This window comes from Ranitomeya imitator, chromosome 2, assembly GCF_032444005.1.
Source record: "Ranitomeya imitator isolate aRanImi1 chromosome 2, aRanImi1.pri, whole genome shotgun sequence".
Taxonomy (NCBI): Eukaryota; Metazoa; Chordata; class Amphibia; order Anura; family Dendrobatidae; genus Ranitomeya; species Ranitomeya imitator.
In genome coordinates, this window is record NC_091283.1 from 194,554,990 (window position 1) to 194,573,520 (window position 18,531).

The 18,531-nt window shown below is 44.3% G+C and overlaps 1 protein-coding gene across 4 annotated transcripts in view; it reads right to left on the reverse strand.

The window, feature by feature from the left end:
- Window positions 1-18,531, reverse strand: part of STRBP (spermatid perinuclear RNA binding protein) — a 156,015-nt gene that overhangs the window by 80,291 nt on the left and 57,193 nt on the right. For 2 of the 4 annotated variants that reach the window (XM_069748449.1, XM_069748452.1), the window contains exons 3-4: window positions 12,884-13,043; window positions 1,050-1,264 (exon numbers count right to left, since the gene is read on the reverse strand). In XM_069748449.1, the coding sequence (XP_069604550.1) occupies window positions 1,050-1,264; window positions 12,884-12,886 (218 nt within the window). In that variant the 5' untranslated portion in view covers window positions 12,887-13,043. The remainder of the gene's footprint in view (window positions 1-1,049; window positions 1,265-12,883; window positions 13,044-18,531) is intronic. The other 2 variants (XM_069748450.1, XM_069748448.1) reach the window with 1 other exon arrangement.

An 18,531-nucleotide genomic window follows, 5' to 3' on the forward strand; every position in this document is an offset into this window, starting at 1 on the left:
GTGTAATGGGAGATAACATTTTCATGCATGGTTCGCTATAAACCTTTTTAGAAAAAAAAAGCCCAAAAGCAAAAATGAACATGTTAGAAAAATAGGATAGATGCAAAGCAAAAGAGAAATATACATAACCCCATGCAAATCATGGCCGGACAGGTGCACTGACCAGCTGAACACAAAATTTAACACACTTTGCAATTAATGAAACTTAGTAGTTTAAAAAGCAAATTCAAGACTTTCCTTTTATTGAACCAATTGTTTCATAGGGAATGTATCCCTAAGGTTTTATTCTTCCCGATCTGAGGGAGCCATAATATAGGGGCAGAGACTCTAATTCCAGTGCTGGGTCACTTACTGGGCTTCTTGCTGTAGTTCTGATATCATCACTTTTATCACCTGGACTAAGTCTAGAAGATCCGCAACAGATAAAGTCCTGTTTTATCAAAACTGCAGCAAACAGCCCATTAAGTGACACATATCTGGAATCAGGGTCTCTGACCCTACATCATGCCACTCTTTGATAGGCTAGAAAAAAAAAACATGGTCAAATAATCTCTTTTAAATCGGTTTTCCAATGTATGTTACTAAAAAGGGGTATTCCAGCAAACCTATCTACTTGGACAAATCAGGGGGTCTCAGACCATCCCTCCACAGCAAACCAACCAAAAGGCTGAGTGGAGCAGTGGTCAAGCATGCACGATACTGATCCATTTATATCACAAGTGCTCATCCTTATAGGTGGGGTCCCAAAAAATTATACCGACAACCTAAAAGGATAACACCATAAAAATATCAAAAATCGTAAAAAATTAAAGCAAAACTTCAATTTTTTTTTTTTTAGACTCCAACCAAGTCTGTTCTACTAAATACTTGTACTTAATATTTGTATTGTTTAGTACTTGTTATTTTATCATTCTGTACAGTACCGTTCTGCCTTTATTCCTACTGGAAATGTAGGAATAATCTGACATTGCTCTCATTTCCTTTGACTTTTACGTAAAATACGGTCATTTTTTTTCTGTAACCCTTAGATAAGTGCAGACCCAACTTACACAGCATTTTCTTCCTTTTCTTCTGATTTACTTTGCAGGTCATTTTCTGTCGAAGGTTTGGTGCGTTCATCCATCCAATCGGAGACGTGCTTTAGGGCACACTCCACCGTGGATACCATGTTCTGGACAGCCTCCAACTCTTCTGGAGATGGGTATATGGTAGAGTGTTTCGCCATGACATGGCGGTCATCATTAGCAAATGATCGAATGGATCTCTGCGAAGGAATGCAAAAAGATCAGAAATAATTCATCATCTCTGAAAATCAAACAAACACTGTACATGTATGTATGTGTGTGTGTGTGTATATATATATATATATATATATATATATATATATATTCCACCACTATAGTGATGAGACACACCTATGTGTAGAGACACCTACAGAGTACATTAATTTAAAGGGGATTTTTCACTGGATTTTTTAAATTTAAACGGAGTCCCTCCTCCAATTGCCACTGCCCCTCTGATTCTGGATCAGTTTTTCTTTTTTTCTGTGCCCTTCCATTCTAAAATTATGCCCCCTAGTAATAATGATGCTAATTTTCCCTTCAACAAACTGGGCGTGAGCCACAGAGCCACTCCGGGGGCGTGGCTGTGTTTTGATTGGTCAGCATCAGAGGAGAAAAGGTAAATGCTCACACAGAAGTCCTGTGGTCTACGCCCAGTGGTTAATGAGAAATTTTACACAATTTCTACAAGGGGTCATAACTTCAGATCAGAGGGGCACAGCATAAAAAGAAAAACAGTTCCATAATCAATGGAGCAGTGGCAATTGGAGGAGGCACTCAATTAAAAATAAAAAAATCTAGTGAAAAGTCTCTTTAAGGAGGTTTACAAATATATATATATATATAAATATATTTATATATTAACAAATAAAAGGTGTCTGCTGTCTGTGAGGTGCTGCCTCAAAAAGATAGTATTCTTTGTAAGCTTCCAACTGTAGAAAAAAAAACGCACAAGAAATTGACACATTGGGGATATCGAAAGCGCTCCACAGGTCAGTTTGCTCTGCGTAAAAAAAAAAATTAAAAGAAGCACAATGGACATGGGATTCCTATAAGTCCAACACACTTTGCTGAGACTGTAAGACCAATATATGCAGCATCAAAAATGCTAAAAAAAGAAAAAAATAATTGTGGGAACTTAGCTTTAAAGGGATCGACCGGAAACACAGCGGGTGAAATAAGTATTGAACGCGTCACCAATTTTCTAAGTTCATACATTTCTAAAGGTGCTACTGATATGAAATTCTCAACAGATGTTGGTAACATCATATGCAATCCACATAGGCAGAAATCACAATAGATCTTCTTCATAAATTAAGTTATGTGAAATAATGATGTGTCCAATAGGTAAAAAGTATTGGACACATGAAGAAAGAGAGGAGCAAAAAGCCATGAAAATCATTACACCAGCTGAAAACAATCTTGCCACTTAGTGGAAAATATCAGCTAGTTCAATTGATGGCCCTATAAAAAGGTGTCTCATTACCAAGGTGAAAACATCTCATGATGGCTAAAAACCAGTGACCTTTCTCAAGACCTTCACAACCTTATTGTTGCAAAACATACTGGTGGTATTGGTTACAGATACATTTTGAAACTACCGAAAGGTTTTAGTGAACATTGTTGGGGGCACGATCCTGAAGTGGAAAAAAAACATGATTTCACCCTAAACCGGCCACGACCCGGTGCAAGATTTCAGACAGAGGAGTAAAAAGAATTATCAGAAAAGTTGTGCAAGAGCTAAGTAGCACCTGTGGAGAGCTACAGAAAGAACTGGAATCAGCAGGTACAATTGTTTCAAATAAAACTATAATTAATGCACTCAACTTCCATGGTCTGTATGCACGCTCACCACACAACCTCCATGGCCTGTATGCATGCTCACCACACAAGACTCCATTGCTGAAGAAAAAGTATGTTCAAGTGCGTTTTAGTGATTGCTTCAACAACATTTAGACAAGCCTGTGAAATACTGGGAGAATATAGTCTGGTCACACGAGACCAAAATTGAATTCTTTGGATGACATAATACTAGTGATGAGCGAGTATACGCGTTACTCGAGATTTCCAGAGCATGCTCGGGTGGTCGCCGAGCATTGGGCATGCTCAGAGATTTCGTTTATGTTGATGCAGCTGAATGATTTGCGGCTGCTAGACAGCTTGAATGCATGTGGGGATTCCCTAACAAACAGGCAATCCCTGCATATATTCAGGCTGTCTAGCAGCTGCAAATCATGCAGCTGTGTCGACATAAAATAAATCTCCGAGCAGGCCAAAATACTCTGAGACCACCGGAGCATGCTCAGGAAACATCGAATAACGAGTATACTCGCTCACGTTTGGAGGCCAAAAGGCACTGCATATAATCCCAAAAGCATCATACCAGCAGCGAACTTTGGAGTTGGGAACAACAGGCTATGGGGACAATTTTCAGCTTATAGCACTGGCAACTTAATTGAAGGAAGAATAAGTGGACAAGTGTAGCGTGACATTCTTGATAAAAAGATCTGTCATCTACCAGTATGATGAAGATGAAATGAGGGTGGACATTTCAGCAAGACAATGATCCCAAACAAACAGCCAAGGAAACTCTCAACTGGTTTCAGAGAAAGAAAATAAAGCTGCTAGAATGGCCGAGCCGATCACCCGACCTGCATCCGATAGAAAACGTATGGAAGGAACTAAAGAGTTCATAGATGGACCCACGGTAGCTTCAGGATATGAAAAGTGCTTGTATGGAAGAATGGGCCAAAATCACACCTGAGCAATGCCTGCGACTAGTTTCTCCATACAGGAGGTATCTTGAAGTTTCATCAACAAAGGATTTTGTACGAAATACTAAATAAATTTCAAGAAGCGTGTTCAATACTTTTTCCCTTTGTAATTCCTTATTATTACACATAATTTATGGACACCTATGGATGATTTATTTGCCTGTTTTGATTGGACAGGGTTGTTATCAACATCTGGTGCGAATGTCATGTCAATGGCGCCTTTATAAAGACATTTACTTAGAAAACTGGTGACGTGTTCAATACTTATTTCTCTCGCTGTAACTTTCTTTACTCCATTGACTTGCACTGGTCCACGAGATGCGATTTAGTAGGATTGTTGGCAGATTGTTTGGTTCTTCTATTCGGCGTACAAGATAGATATTTTCCATTCTTCCACTGCAGCGCACGTTAATAAAATACCACTCCGGCTATAAACTGGTGTGAGCTTTTGGCAGGCCACCATCATACAGAGCAGAACGGAGGGATGAAGGACAGGAGGTCGGACAGTACAGAAGACCACTAGCACTAATAAATGCATCTATATTGAGGCTAGTTTACCCTTCGCTTTCCCCCTTTACCCCATCGCTTTGCCTTTCTTGTCCTTTACGTGCAGCTGGCATTACATTGTATAACGGGGCCAGGTGAATACGATAATAGGGGGTGAAGATGATGACATTACAGACGTTCTTTATGCTCCTCTTCTTCGCCGTTCCCAGTCCCGATATTTTATTTAACGCTGGAGAAAGACTCAGCAGATGTGTCTGCAGGAGAAAGGGCGAATGCTATTCACACAGGGACGGCTGCAGAGGATTGAAGTGCTGCTATGTATTCAGGACGCCTTCCGGATGCAGATTCTCGCTTTGCACCAGGTTTCTGTGCCGGACGAACATTTTGCAGGAGTCGTGACGAATGTGTTACGATTCCGGAATGTCCTAGAGTATAATGCATGCAAATATTTGTTCTATCTTTTAGATGTGTTTCTGAAGCGGCAGCGAAATTTTCATACACTTTGCATAATTCCTGCAAAATTAAAAGCGTCTGCCGTCTGAGCCAAATGCGTGCGCTACGAAACCATACCCCGAACTCCGTCACCTAAGGACTGGCTGCGTAGGAGCATGGATCGCCGTGATTTTTGCTTTCCGGAATTTTGCACGCTTACTGGCCCCTGCGCAACGGGAATAGCATCTGCAAGGGGAAATCCTGTCTACGGTCGTTTGACTGTGGTCGACAGTGTAGGTCGGATAGATGTAATGGGGATTGTCATTGGAAACAGGGGGGAAGTACACAGCAGAGACCCTCCGTGTAACAACAATATGGCCCCTTGCACAACGACTTGGCCCCCTCTCAAATAAAGCACCCACTGCAAACTGAAGCCAGAGAAAGGTCCCCATAGGCAATCTAGTAGGAGCAATGCCCACCCTCCATGGAATATACAGCTCCGCACAGATGTCAATAGAAAGGCCATGGCCACCTCACCATTGACTTCCATGGGAAACCCCTGGTGATATCCTATTAAGCTGAAAATCCAAAATTGTCTACTCCTCTAGGGCCAAGTTTTCTTTGCTCTTTATTGGATGGGGGGCGCAGCAAATTACTGGTCTACGTGGACCACTGCAGCCAGTAACTGGCTGCAGCGTTCAAGTGACTGATGGACTGGATGTCTGCAGTTTTGTACTGGCGGTGACCAATTGGGCTGAAGCATCAGAACGAAGTGGCAGAGAAGGGGGTAAGTAACGGCTCGATCGTTCCCTAGAAAGTGGGGATAACCCAGCATATGTCCCCAATAAAAGCAGGAAGAGATCTTATTAGCCCCTAAAGGGCAGGACAAACAGAATAAAATAAAGATAATACAACCCTGCACATCAGGTTTGCGGCAGTCTTTGAAAGTCACCTTGAGCGCGGCACCGTCTGCGGGTGACATTCAATCTGAAAACCGTCTTTGTTAAATTCTCCTTTCGCGCTGTTCAATAATTCATCTCTTCGGCTCCCAGCACCAAGTGAAATAATCAGATTTAATGCGGCTGGTTTACAACGGGGGCTGAGAAATCCTGGGGACCATCGAGGAACGATTGTAAAATCACGTTTTGCAGCGGAGTTTAACCCAAATGGTAATTGCTGCCTCATGGTTTACCACTAAATGTAATTTACCGGTCCGTGCAGGATTCTGCAATGTGCGCAGGAAATGTTATTACGCCGGAGGTCACACTGCGGTGCTGCTGCTGGTGGTCTGTCAGCACAAGGTGCAGCAGGGGATGAAGCAGTCTATATCCCGTCCTCTACGCCAAGGTCACACATGCACCGCTATTGTCTGTACAGACCGGTAGTCAGCGAGCAGAAGAGGCAGCAAACGTGGCTCTGCCTCATCACATAAAGCAGCGCGTCCTTCTCCAATGACCCTGTGTGCACAGAGAAGCACACGCATGTTCCCACCGTGCAGAGAAACGCTGCCAGCCTCCAGCAGAATTTCTGATGCACAATCTAATCAAACTTTTGGAAAAATTCTGAATTTATGGGCCACCATGTAGTAGGCTTTTTCTCTTTTTGCAGATTTTGGGCTCAGATTAGACACCGATGATCTGCAGCCAAGCATACGAATGAGTTTTCTTTACAGGCTTTATATCTGACAGCTGCCGCTTTTCCTATCTACAACATGCCCATAAAGTTACAGATTGTTCTGCCTCCTCTGAACTCATAAGTGACAAATCGCTGGAATCAGGGTCTGAGTGTCTACATTATGCAGCTCTCAGATTAGAGAACAAAAATGATTCCCTTTAAAAGGGTTGTCCAGGCTGATGATCTAGCCTTAGAAAGGTCATCAATATTAGATTGGTGGGTGTCTGACATCCAGCACCCCACTAATAAGCTCCGGCCTAAAATAAATGGTGTACATAGCAGGAACACCACAGCTCCACTTACTGTGCAGTGGACATTGCCATCTGAATAGGGGCTGAGCAGCCGTTCTCCGCAATGGCAACTGCATGGTGAAGCTCCAGCTCTGTTCTCTGTTATCACCCACGTGTGGTTGGTGCTGAAAACTGGTGGGGGTTATGGCTGTAGGACCACCTCCTATCTGATTTTCATGACCTTTCCCAATTAATATAACAAGTCTGGAAACCCTTTTCATATATGAGCTCGGAGAAATATGCCTCTTTCTCCACTCATGAGCCACTTTCTTAACCTTCCCAACTAATCACTCAGTCTGGAAAATTGCTAGCATCCATCAAAACAAGACAGACTGCAAGTTGTCTGAAGTGACAGATTCCAGCTACCTATTGAAGTCTATCGAGAGGGAAAGAGGATGAGCAGAATGAAAGATTACTACTTTTTTGGATTTGTTTTTGTGCGGAATCACAGCTACACTGCTCAGTACACAGTACTACTGTATGATGTCCTCCATGCCGATACATATAAACAGCAGAGCTGGAATCCCTCATGCCTGTGTGTGCTGGGCATGGGAGGCATCATAGTAACTAGTCTACGACTGCAAAGGGTTTAACACAGAGGGAAACTGGTGAAAAAAGCAGGATACAAATCATATAATGGTCAAAAGTCGTGCCAATTCTTCTAGTAAACACACAAAATTGTATCCTGGAGAGGGACACCAGAGTTAGGGGAGGGACACCAGAGCTGGGGGAGGGACACCAGAGCCAGGAGCGGGACACCAGAGCCGGGAGCGGGACACCAGAGTCGGGAGCGGGACACCAGAGCCAGGAGCGGGACACCAGAGCCAGGAGCGGGACACCAGAGTCGGGAGCGGGACACCAAAGCCGGGTAGAGACACCGGAGTCGGGGAGGGACACCAGAGCCGGAGCTGTGGCGTTCCTTATGCTAAAAATCTTACTCCAGTCAGAAACTAGAGTAAGATTTCTCGTATGGTGCACCTCATCAGGTGTGTCTGTACATTCCCATCATCAAGGCTGGCAAGAAAAATCACTGGTTTTAATAAATCAATACCAATGTGTTTATATGTAAAGTACACAATGGATTTTATGAAATTATTACAATAAAGTTTTTTTTTTTTAATTTGACTTCCTTAACCCCTTTACCCCCAAGGGTGGTTTGCACGTTAATGACCAGGCCAATTTTTACAATTCTGACCACTGTCCCTTTATGAGGTTATAACTCTGGAACGCTTCAACGCATCCCAGTGAATCTGACATTGTTTTCTCGTGACATATTGTACTTCATGACAATGGTAAAAATTCTTTGATAGTACCTGCGTTTATTTGTGAAAAAAACGGAAATTTGGCGATAATTATGAAAATTTCGCAATTTTCCAACTTTGAATTTTTATGCAATTAAATCACAGAGATATGTCACACAAAATACTTAATAAGTAACATTTCCCACATGTCTACTTTACATCAGCACAATTTTGGAACCAAAATTTTTTTTTGTTAGGGAGTTATAAGGGTGAAAATTTGACCAGCAATTTCTCATTTCTAAAACACCATTTTTTTTTAGGGACCACATCTCATTTGAAGTCATTTTGAGGGGTCTATATGATAGAAAATACCCAAGTGTGACACCATTCTAAAAACTACACCCCTCAAGGTGCTCAAAACCACATTCAAGAAGTTTATTAACCCTTCTGGTGCTTCACAGGAATTTTTTGAATGTTTAAATAAAAATGAACATTTAACTTTTTTTCACAAAAAATTTAATTCAGCTCCAATTTGTTTTATTTTACCAAGGGTAACAGGAGAAAATGGACCCCAAACATTGTTGTACAATTTGTCCTGAGTACGCCAATACCCCACATGTGGGGGTAAACCACTGTTTGGGCGCATGGCACAGCTCGGAAGCGAAGGAGCGCCATTTGACTTTTCAATGCAAAATTGACAGGAATTGAGATGGGACGCCATGTTGCGTTTCGAGAGCCCCTGATGTGCCTAAACATTCAAACCCCCCACAAGTGACACCATTTTGGAAAGTAGACCCCCTAAGGAACTTATCTAGAGGTGTGGTGAGCTCTTTGACCCACCAAGTGCTTCACAGAAGTTTATAATGTAGAACCGTAAAAATAAAAAATCATATTTTTTCACAAAAATTATCTTTTCGCCCCCAATTTTTTATTTTTCCAAGGGTAAGAGAAGAAATTGGACCCCAAAAGTTGTTGTACAATTTGTCCTGAGTACGCTGATACCCCATATGTGGGGGTAAACCACTGTTTGGGCGGATGGGAGAGCTCGGAAGGGAAGGAGCGCCGTTTGACTTTTCAATGCAAAATTGACAGGAATTGAGATGGGACGCCATGTTGCGTTTGGAGAGCCCCTGATGTGCCTAAACATTGAAACCCCCCACAAGTGACACCATTTTGGAAAGTAGACCCCCTAAGGAACTTATCTAGATGTGTGGTGAGCGCTTTGACCCACCAAGGGCTTCACAGAAGTTTATAATGGAGAGCCGTAAAAATAAAACAAAAATTTTTTCCCACAAAAATTATTTTTTAGCCCCCAGTTTTGTATTTTCCCGAGGGTAAAAGGAGAAATTGGACCCCAAAATTTGTTGTCCAATTTGTCCTGAGTGCGCTGATACCCCATATGTGAGGGGGAAGCACTGTTTGGGCCCATGGGAGGGCTCGGAAGGGAAGGAGCTCCATTTGGAATGAAGACTTAGATGGAATGGTCTGCAGGTGTCACATTGCATTTGCAGAGCCCCTAATGTACCTAAACAGTAGAAACCCCCCACAAGTGACACCATTTTGGAAACTAGACCCCCTAAGGAACTCATCTAGATGTGTTGTGAGAGCTTTGAACCCCCAAGTGTTTCACTACAGTTTGTAACGCAGAGCCGTGAAAATTAAAAAAAAAAATCTTTCCCCCCAAAATTATTTTTTAGCCCCCAGTTTTGTATTTTCCCGAGGGTAAGAGGAGAAATTCGACCCCAAAAGTTGTTGTCCAATTTGTCCTGGGTACGCTGATACCCCATACGTTGGGGGGAACCACCGTTTGGGCGCATGGGAGGGCTCGGAAGGGAAGGAGCGCCATTTGGAATGCAGACTTAGATGGAATGGTCTGCAGGCGTCATATTGCGTTTGCAGAACCCCTAATGTACCTAAACAGTAGAAACCCCCCACAAGTGACCCCATATTGGAAACTAGACCCCCCAGGGAACTTATCTAGATGTGTTGTGAGAACTTTGAACCCCCAAGTGTTTCACTACAGTTTATAACGCAGAGCCGTAAAAATAAAAAAACTTTTTTTTCCCACAAAAATTATTTTTTAGCCCCCAGTTTTGTATTTTCCCAAGGGTAACAGGAAAAATTGGACCCCAACAGTTGTTGTCCTATTTGTCCTGAGTACGCTGATACCCCATATGTTGGGGTAAACCCCTGTTTGGGCACACGGGCGAGCTCGGAAGGGAAGAAGCACTGTTTTACTTTTTCAACGCAGAATTGGCTGGAATTGAGATCGGACGCCATGTCGCTTTTGGAGAGCCCCTGATGTGCCTAAACAGTGGAAACCCCCCAATTATAACTGAAACCCTAATCCAAACACTCCCCTAACCCTAATCCCAACGGTAACCCTAACCACACCTCTAACCCTGACACACCCCGAACCCTAATCTCAACCCTATTCCCAACTGTAAATGTAATCTAAACCCTAACCCTAACTTTAGCCCCAACCCAAACTGTAGCCCTAGCCCTAACCCTAATCCTAACCCTAGCCCTAATGGGAAAATGGAAATAAATACATTTTTTTTATTTTTCCCTAACTAAGGGGTTGATGAAGGGGGGTTTGATTTACTATTTATAGCGGGTTTTTTAGCGGATTTTTATGATTGGCAGCCGTCACACACTGAAAGACGCTTTTTATTGCAAAAAATATTTTTTGCATTACCACATTTTGAGAGCTATAATTTTTCCATATTTTGGTCCACAGAGTCATGGGAGGTCTTGTTTTTTGCGGGACGAGTTGACATTTTTATTGGTAACATTTTCGGGCACGTGACATTTTTTGATCGCTTTTTATTCCGATTTTTGTGAGACAGAATGACCAAAAACCAGCTATTCATGAATTTCTTTTGGGGGAGGCGTTTATACCGTTCCGCGTTTGGTAAAATTGATAAAGCAGTTTTATTCTTCCGGTCAGTACGATTACAGCGATACCTCATTTATATCATTTTTTTCTGTTTTGGCGCTTTTATACGATAAAAACTATTTTATAGAAAAAAATAATTATTTTTGCATCGCTTTTTTTTTTTTCATTATTTAGGAATATTTTTTTTATTTTTTTTTTTACACATTTGGAAAAAATTGTTTTTACTTTTTTACTTTGTCCCAGGGTGGGGACATCACAGATCGATGATCTGACAGTTTGCACAGCACTCTGTCAGATCACTGATCTGACATGCAGCGTTGCAGCCTTCACAGTGCCTGCTCTGAGCAGGCTCTGTGAAGCCACCTCCCTCCCTGCAACGCGATCACATCGAGTTGCTGCGGGGGGCTCAGGGAAGCCCGCAGGGAGCCCCCTCCCTGCGCGATGCTTCCCTGCACCGCCGGCACATCGCGATCATCTTTGATCGCGGTGTGCCAGGGGTTAATGTGCCGGGGGCGGTCCGTGACCGCTCCTGGCACATAGTGCCGGATGTCAGCTGCGATAGGCAGCTGACACCCGGCCGCGATCGGCGGCGCTCCCCCCGTGAGCGCCGCCGATCGCGCTGGACGTACTATCCCGTCCGTGGTCATGGGGGCCCACCCCACCTCGACGGGATAGTACGTCCGATGTCAGAAAGGGGTTAAAGGGCATTTATCATCAGGTTTTTACCATGAGAGCTGCATAATGTAGGGGCAGAGACCCCGATTTCAGTGATGAGTCACTTACTGGGCTGCTTGCTGTAGTTTTCATAAAATCAGTTTATCATAAGGAGATGATCACTAAAGGACTAGCAAACCTGTTGTGAGGTAGCTCTCCATACTTCTGAGCTCCGAATAACCCCGCCCCCAAAATTTGTTGGTAGCTTCCTGTATACACTGTAAAGCTACCAATCAGTGGAGTGGGTGGGGTTATGTAGAGCTCAGCATTCAGAGAACTGCTAGATCTGTGATTTTATCTAAACTACACCAAATAGCCCAATAAGTGAAACATTTCTGGACTCAGGGTCTCTGCTCCTACATCATCCTGCTCCTGATTTTGGCAGTATTTCATTTTTTAGCTTCTAAAAAATATCATGTATTTCATACCATTTACGTCCTACAGAGAAGCCTATGGCAAAAGGCATTAGAAGAACACCATGCCTACAGGAAAAAACACCATGCCTACAGGAAAAAATACCATGTCTACAGCAAAAAACACCATACCTACAGGAAAAAACACCATGCCTACAGGAAAAAACACCATGCCTACAGGAAAAACCATATCTACAGAACAAACACCATGCCTACAGGAAAAAACACTATACCTACAGAAAAAACACCATACCTACAGGAAAAAACACCACACCTACAGGAAAAAACACCACACCTACAGGAAAAAACACCACGCCTACAGGAAAAAACACCACGCCTACAGGATAAAACACCATACCTACAGGAAAAAACACCATGCCTACAGGAAAAACCATATCTACAGAAAAAACACCATGCCTACAGGAAAAAACACAATGCCTACAGGAAAAACACTATACCTACAGAAAAAACACCATACCTACAGGAAATAACACCATGCCTACAGGAAAAAACACCATGTCTACAGGAAAAAACAACCATGCCTACAGGAAAAAACACCACACCTACAGGAAAAAACACATCAACATAACAAGAAAAACAAAACTAAAACAACGAAGTAGTGCTTGTCCTATTTTCATACTGAATTCACGCCAAGATTTTACAGTAACGCCTAAACACGCTCGGAAAAAAAAATGCACCAATTTTTCAAGAGCTGCAACGTGTGAAATCAGTCTATTCCTGCAGCTTCTTCTGACTGCAATGCAGCCATTCTTTTTTTACTTTCTGAGAAATGGAGACATTGGCCTGCTTGCCGGTGAGCCTTGGGACGTCTTATTTCGGTAACAGTGCTACCTTGTACAGAGCCAGCGACTACTCACCATCCTGATGAATGGATCTCACTGTTGCTTCACGGCTCCTCTCTCTGCAGGTGTCCACAGGAAAGCTACTGTGTGGCACACACTCCACATACGTCTCGGCTCCTCACACATCAGACGCACAGTCAGCTACTTTTATCAGTTTGCAGCCAGCCATAAACCCCTGAAAAAATACATATGAATCATTACAACATAATAAAACAAATACTAGTTTTATCACCATACAACTGTACAGCGAATGTGATACACTGGGAAAAGAAAAGGAACCAAAAAGGCTCCATCATAATTCTCTTATTCCACGCAAATTCTGGAATAAATGAAAAACCAAATAAGAAGATCGTCCAACATCCAACTCTCCGAATCCCAGAACGAGGGAGTGTTCGGTCAGAAGCAGGTATAACGATTAGGGCTTCTCACGGGGCAGAGTCTCCCGGCTGGAGTCTCCAGGTGGAACGTTTGCAGAGTATGATACATTCACATTGATTGTGCTGGTGCTGTGGATTTTTTTTTTTCGTAAGATCACCAAGCTTTCATATAGCAGGAGTCTGAGGCTATGTGCACATGCTGCGGGTTTCCTGCAGATCCGCAGCGTTTTTTACCATGCAGAAACGCTGCAGATCCGCAAGTGATTTACAGTACAATGTAAATCAATGAGAAAAAAAAAATGCTGTGCTAATGGTGCAGAAAATTCCGTGCGGAAACGCTGTGGATTAAAAGAAGTAGCATGTCACTTCTTTTTTGCGGATCTACAGCGTTTTTGTACCCATTCCGTTATAGAAATCTGCAGGGGTAAAAAACGCAGCAAATCCGCACAAAAAAAGCGTCAAAGCCGCACCTGCGTTTTCTGCCAAGAGATGCAGAATCCACACCAAAACTTCCTTCCTAAGCCTAAACCGCAACGTGTGCACACAGCCTTATAGTTCTTACATTTTGTTACCTTAGAAAATTGCTCATCTACCACATCTCCTTCAAATATCTTATGCAGATCGAATGATTATCTGTTATTGCTATTGCAGACGTCCTAAAGTAATGTTCTCTTGTCCCAGCTGAGCATACGCATAAGACCATTGTTATTTTCCTAAGCGGTGCTCTTACTGCCCACACACCGAGAGTAAGCTGCCCACAGACCGAGCGTAGGCTGCCCACAGGCCGAGCGTACGCTATCCACAGACCGAGCGTAAGCTGCCCACAGTAAGAACGTACGCTACCCACAAACCAAGCGTTCACAGCCCACAGATTGAGCGTACGCTGCCCACAGACTGAGCGTCAGCTGCCCACAGGCCGAGCATACGCTACCCACAGACCGAGCGTAAGCTGCCCACAGGCCGAGCGTACGCTGCCCACAGGCCAAGCGTAAGCTGCCCACAGCAAGAGCGTACGCTACCCACAGCAAGAGCATACGCAGCCCACAGACTAAGCGTACGCAGCCCACAAACCGAGTGTAAGCTGCCCACAGGCCGAGCATACGCTACCCACAGGCCGAGCGTACGTTGCCCACCGAAAGAGCGTACGCAGCCCACAGCAAAAGCGTACGCAGCCCACAGCAAGAGCGTACGCAGCCCACAACAAGAGCGTACGCAGCCCACAGCAAGAGCGTACGCAGCCCACAGCAAGAGCGTACGCAGCCCACAGCAAGAACGTACGCAGCCCACAACAAGAGCGTACGCAGCCCACAGCAAGAACGTACGCAGCCCACAGCAAGAGCGTACGCAGCCCACAGCAAGAACGTACGCAGCCCACAGCAAGAGCGTACGCAGCCCACAGCAAGAACGTACGCAGCCCACAGCAAGAGCGTACGCAGCCCACAGCAAGAGCGTACGCAGCCCACAGCAAGAGCGTACGCAGCCCACAGCAAGAGCGTACGCAGCCCACAGCAAGAACGTACGCAGCCCACAGCAAGAGTGTACGCAGCTCACAGCAAGAGCGTACGCAGCCCACAGCAAGAGCGTACGCAGCTCACAGCAAGAGTGTACGCAGCCCACAGCAAGAGTGTACGCAGCCCACAGCAAGAGCGTACGCAGCCCACAGCAAGAGCGTACGCAGCCCACAGCAAGAGCGTACGCAGCCCACAGCAAGAACGTACGCAGCCCACAGCAAGAGTGTACGCAGCTCACAGCAAGAGTGTACGCAGCCCACAGCAAGAGCGTACGCAGCCCACAGCAAGAGCGTACGCAGCCCACAGCAAGAGCGTACGCAGCCCACAGCAAGAGCGTACGCAGCCCACAGCAAGAACGTACGCAGCCCACAGCAAGAGTGTACGCAGCTCACAGCAAGAACGTACGCAGCCCACAGCAAGAGTGTACGCAGCTCACAGCAAGAGTGTACGCAGCCCACAGCAAGAACGTACGCAGCCCACAGCAAGAGTGTACGCAGCCCACAGCAAGAACGTACGCAGCCCACAGCAAGAGTGTACGCAGCTCACAGCAAGAGTGCACACTGCCAACAGACCGAACCACCAAGAGCTCATGGGAATCACAGTTTATGAACATAAAACACCGGTTACACATCCTCACTCCCATGCAAGACCATCCACTTCAAACATTGAATGTAGACAGGACCACTCAGGGCACAAAATCAGACAACTACAACAATAAGCAGTGTCTGGGTGCACCTTCCAGTGTAATTTAAATAAGAGGGTACAGGGGCTCCCAAAAAAACTATCAATTGTAGGATAACCTCTTAAAACACCGTTTCTTGATCTCTCCCTAGTGGGACCTGTATTGATTGGCGGGCAGGACACCAATTTATCATGGCCTGAAGTGGGATTGCCATAATGAAGTGCCTCGTAGTATAAGCCCTAATACACTTTTTTTTCCCCCACTCGTGTTTACGTGGGACCCTGACAGGGTCCGATCTTCTGGCCAGCAGGACCCTGGCTCTGAGGTCTCAAGCCAAAGTCCCCTCCAAAAAACATCTGCCCAATATCAACAGAGCAGTGCTGTAAGTGACAAGTGTTATTGAGGGGCCTGATCAATTTCACATTTTTAGGATCTTTGAACTACACTTCAGCAGGTATGAAGTTCAGAAATTAGGGGGAAAAAACTGAATATTAAGTTTTAAATGAATGTACAAATAAGTAACCAAACCAAAGAGCCTAAACAACGAGGAATGGTGAAACCGACTCACGGCAAGTTCTCGGAGACTCCTCGCCGTTCTCCTACACGCCCGCGTCACACAGTAGCAAGTAACTAGATGAATCCTTACTCTTCTCTCATTTTTCTCATCCTCCCGATTATTGACTCCCTGGGACTGAGGCTGGATGGCGAGGTTATTGCACTCATTGATCACACTGCCTACTTCTAATACCTCAGCGATCCAGCTTCCATGAGTAACTGCGCGGAGGGAAGAGCACCGGCACTTAGTGGCTGATCGCAGCAGAAAACTTTTCTTAGGAGAGCCTTGGGTATACACATGGGGGATCAACCGGTGGATCGATGAGTGGTCACTAAGCACGGCACATGTTCTCTGTCACCTCTCAGCACATAACCACAGGCTAAGCCTCAATTACAGCTGCAAGTTACATTTGTGAGTATATATTACACATATTAGCAAAGCCAGGTAGGACTGGGTTAAGTGCTAGCACTGCAAGTCTTGATTAGATGCATCTGACTAGCTTTAACTAGTTAGTTTACTAACCATGGCCTGTATTCACTACGTGTCAGTCTGCTGGATGGAGCAAAGTCGAGTGTGCCGCTGGTGAGTGACCTGCCAAAATGTGAGCTGTAGCTGAAAGAGATGCATGCCAAGGTCTCCCTCTGAATAGAGACTGCATGGGTCAGTTAGGAAAGCTGAGCAGTCTGTGTGTTGAAGCTGCAGAGAACCGTTTGGAAGCTGCAGCCTGTTCAGTGTGAACTGTCCCCAGAGTTGAACACTTCTGTTTGGCGCTGGAAGCTCAGGCTGAAGGGGATACCAAGACATGGTAGGACAGTACCTCTTAGTTGAGTACATTGAGAAAGGACTGTAATCTGATCGGGTGAGCCCGCACTAAGGCTACGTTCACATTAGCGTTGCGTCGGGGGCAGCCACGGCGACGCATGCGTCCCTATATTTAACATGGGGGGCGCATGGACATGCGTTGCTCTTGCGTTTTGTGATGCATGCGTCACTTTGGCGCAACTGTCAGGGCGCAGAGGACACTGCATAATGCAGTTTTTTCTGCGCCAAAAATCATGAAAAAATGAACGCATGCGTCACAAAATGCTGCATTGTGCATGCGTTCACATTTGCGTTGTGTCGCCGACGCTGCACCGCACAACGCAAATGTGAACTTAGCCTTACATATATGTGCCTGCTGAATGCCGTTTATTTGCTGTGATACCTTTGTGCCCAGAAGAGGCTGTTTTGGTTTTGAAACCTTTAGGCTATGTGCACACGTTCAGGATTTCTCGCAGAAAATTCCTGAGAAAAAAACGGACATTTTCTGCAAGAAATCTGCCGCGATTTTGCCGCGTTTTTTTCCGTACACTTCCCAATGCATTTTGTAGTGGGAAATCCGCAAAAAAAACCGCAAAAGTAATGAACATGCTGCAGTTTTTACCGCGATGCGTTTTTTTTTCGCGGAAAAAACGCATCATGTGCACAAAACATGCGGAATTCATTCTAAATGAAGGGATGCTTATTGTATGCGTTTTTTTGCGGTTTTATAGCGTTTTTATCGGGGGAAAACGCGAAAAAAACACGAAAAAAACGCAACGTGTGCACACAGCCTTAGAGTTTTATGAAAGCAATAAAACTGCACCTGTTTGGACAAAATGCCTACCTGAGAGAGTGAATCCCTGCACTGTACATATGGTATATCCACCCCGTGTACTCGAAGGGTCATCATCCTCAATTGACAAACATGAAGGTCTATGACGGTTGTTATTCCGGATGACAACACCCACCATAAGCCGCAACATCAACAATCAATCTTTGCCTTGACTTGTGCTGAGAGTTTTTTCCTTAAAGGGATTTTCCATTTTTACAATATGTAATCTATCACTAGGATATGACATAACATTATGATTAATTGGGGTCTAAAATCTAGAATCTTAAACATTCAAATAGTAAAAAAAGTAAATCAAAGGCTTGAGCTAATGGAGGCCACACGCCTAAAAATAATTGCAGGGCAAGTCCATGTTTGACATACCAGCTTTTCTCCTGATCTTCCAACAGCCATACATACATATTCAATTTGACAATCCATTCAATAATGCAGTTTTGTCAGCGGTAGCTTATCGCTCTTAAAAACAAAGGATCGGGCATGTTGAAATTCAACATGATTGATCCTGCCATCTCCCCCACCCCTTCTCTGATATCCGTCCATAGAACTAAAAAAAACATGAAGTGGTCAGCCAAACCAGGAGAACTTACTGGTTACTGAAGTTAGCCCAATGTGTGTGACCACTTTTATCCTCTGTACAGTAGCGCCCACCACCCCCCACCCCCAAGTATCTAACATGGCTCCATTCAATCACTTTATTGGGAATCCGTGACCACATCAATTGTTCAACATAAAAGACCCAGTTCAGGCCCTGGTTATTTACCAACGTTCCTAAATGGCCACATTTTTGTTTTTTTCCATGCATGTGGTTATACCAATGCCAATTTTTTTCTCATTTGGATATTCAAATAATTTTTGTGGTTTTTTTTTAGATTCAGGGTGCCAAATT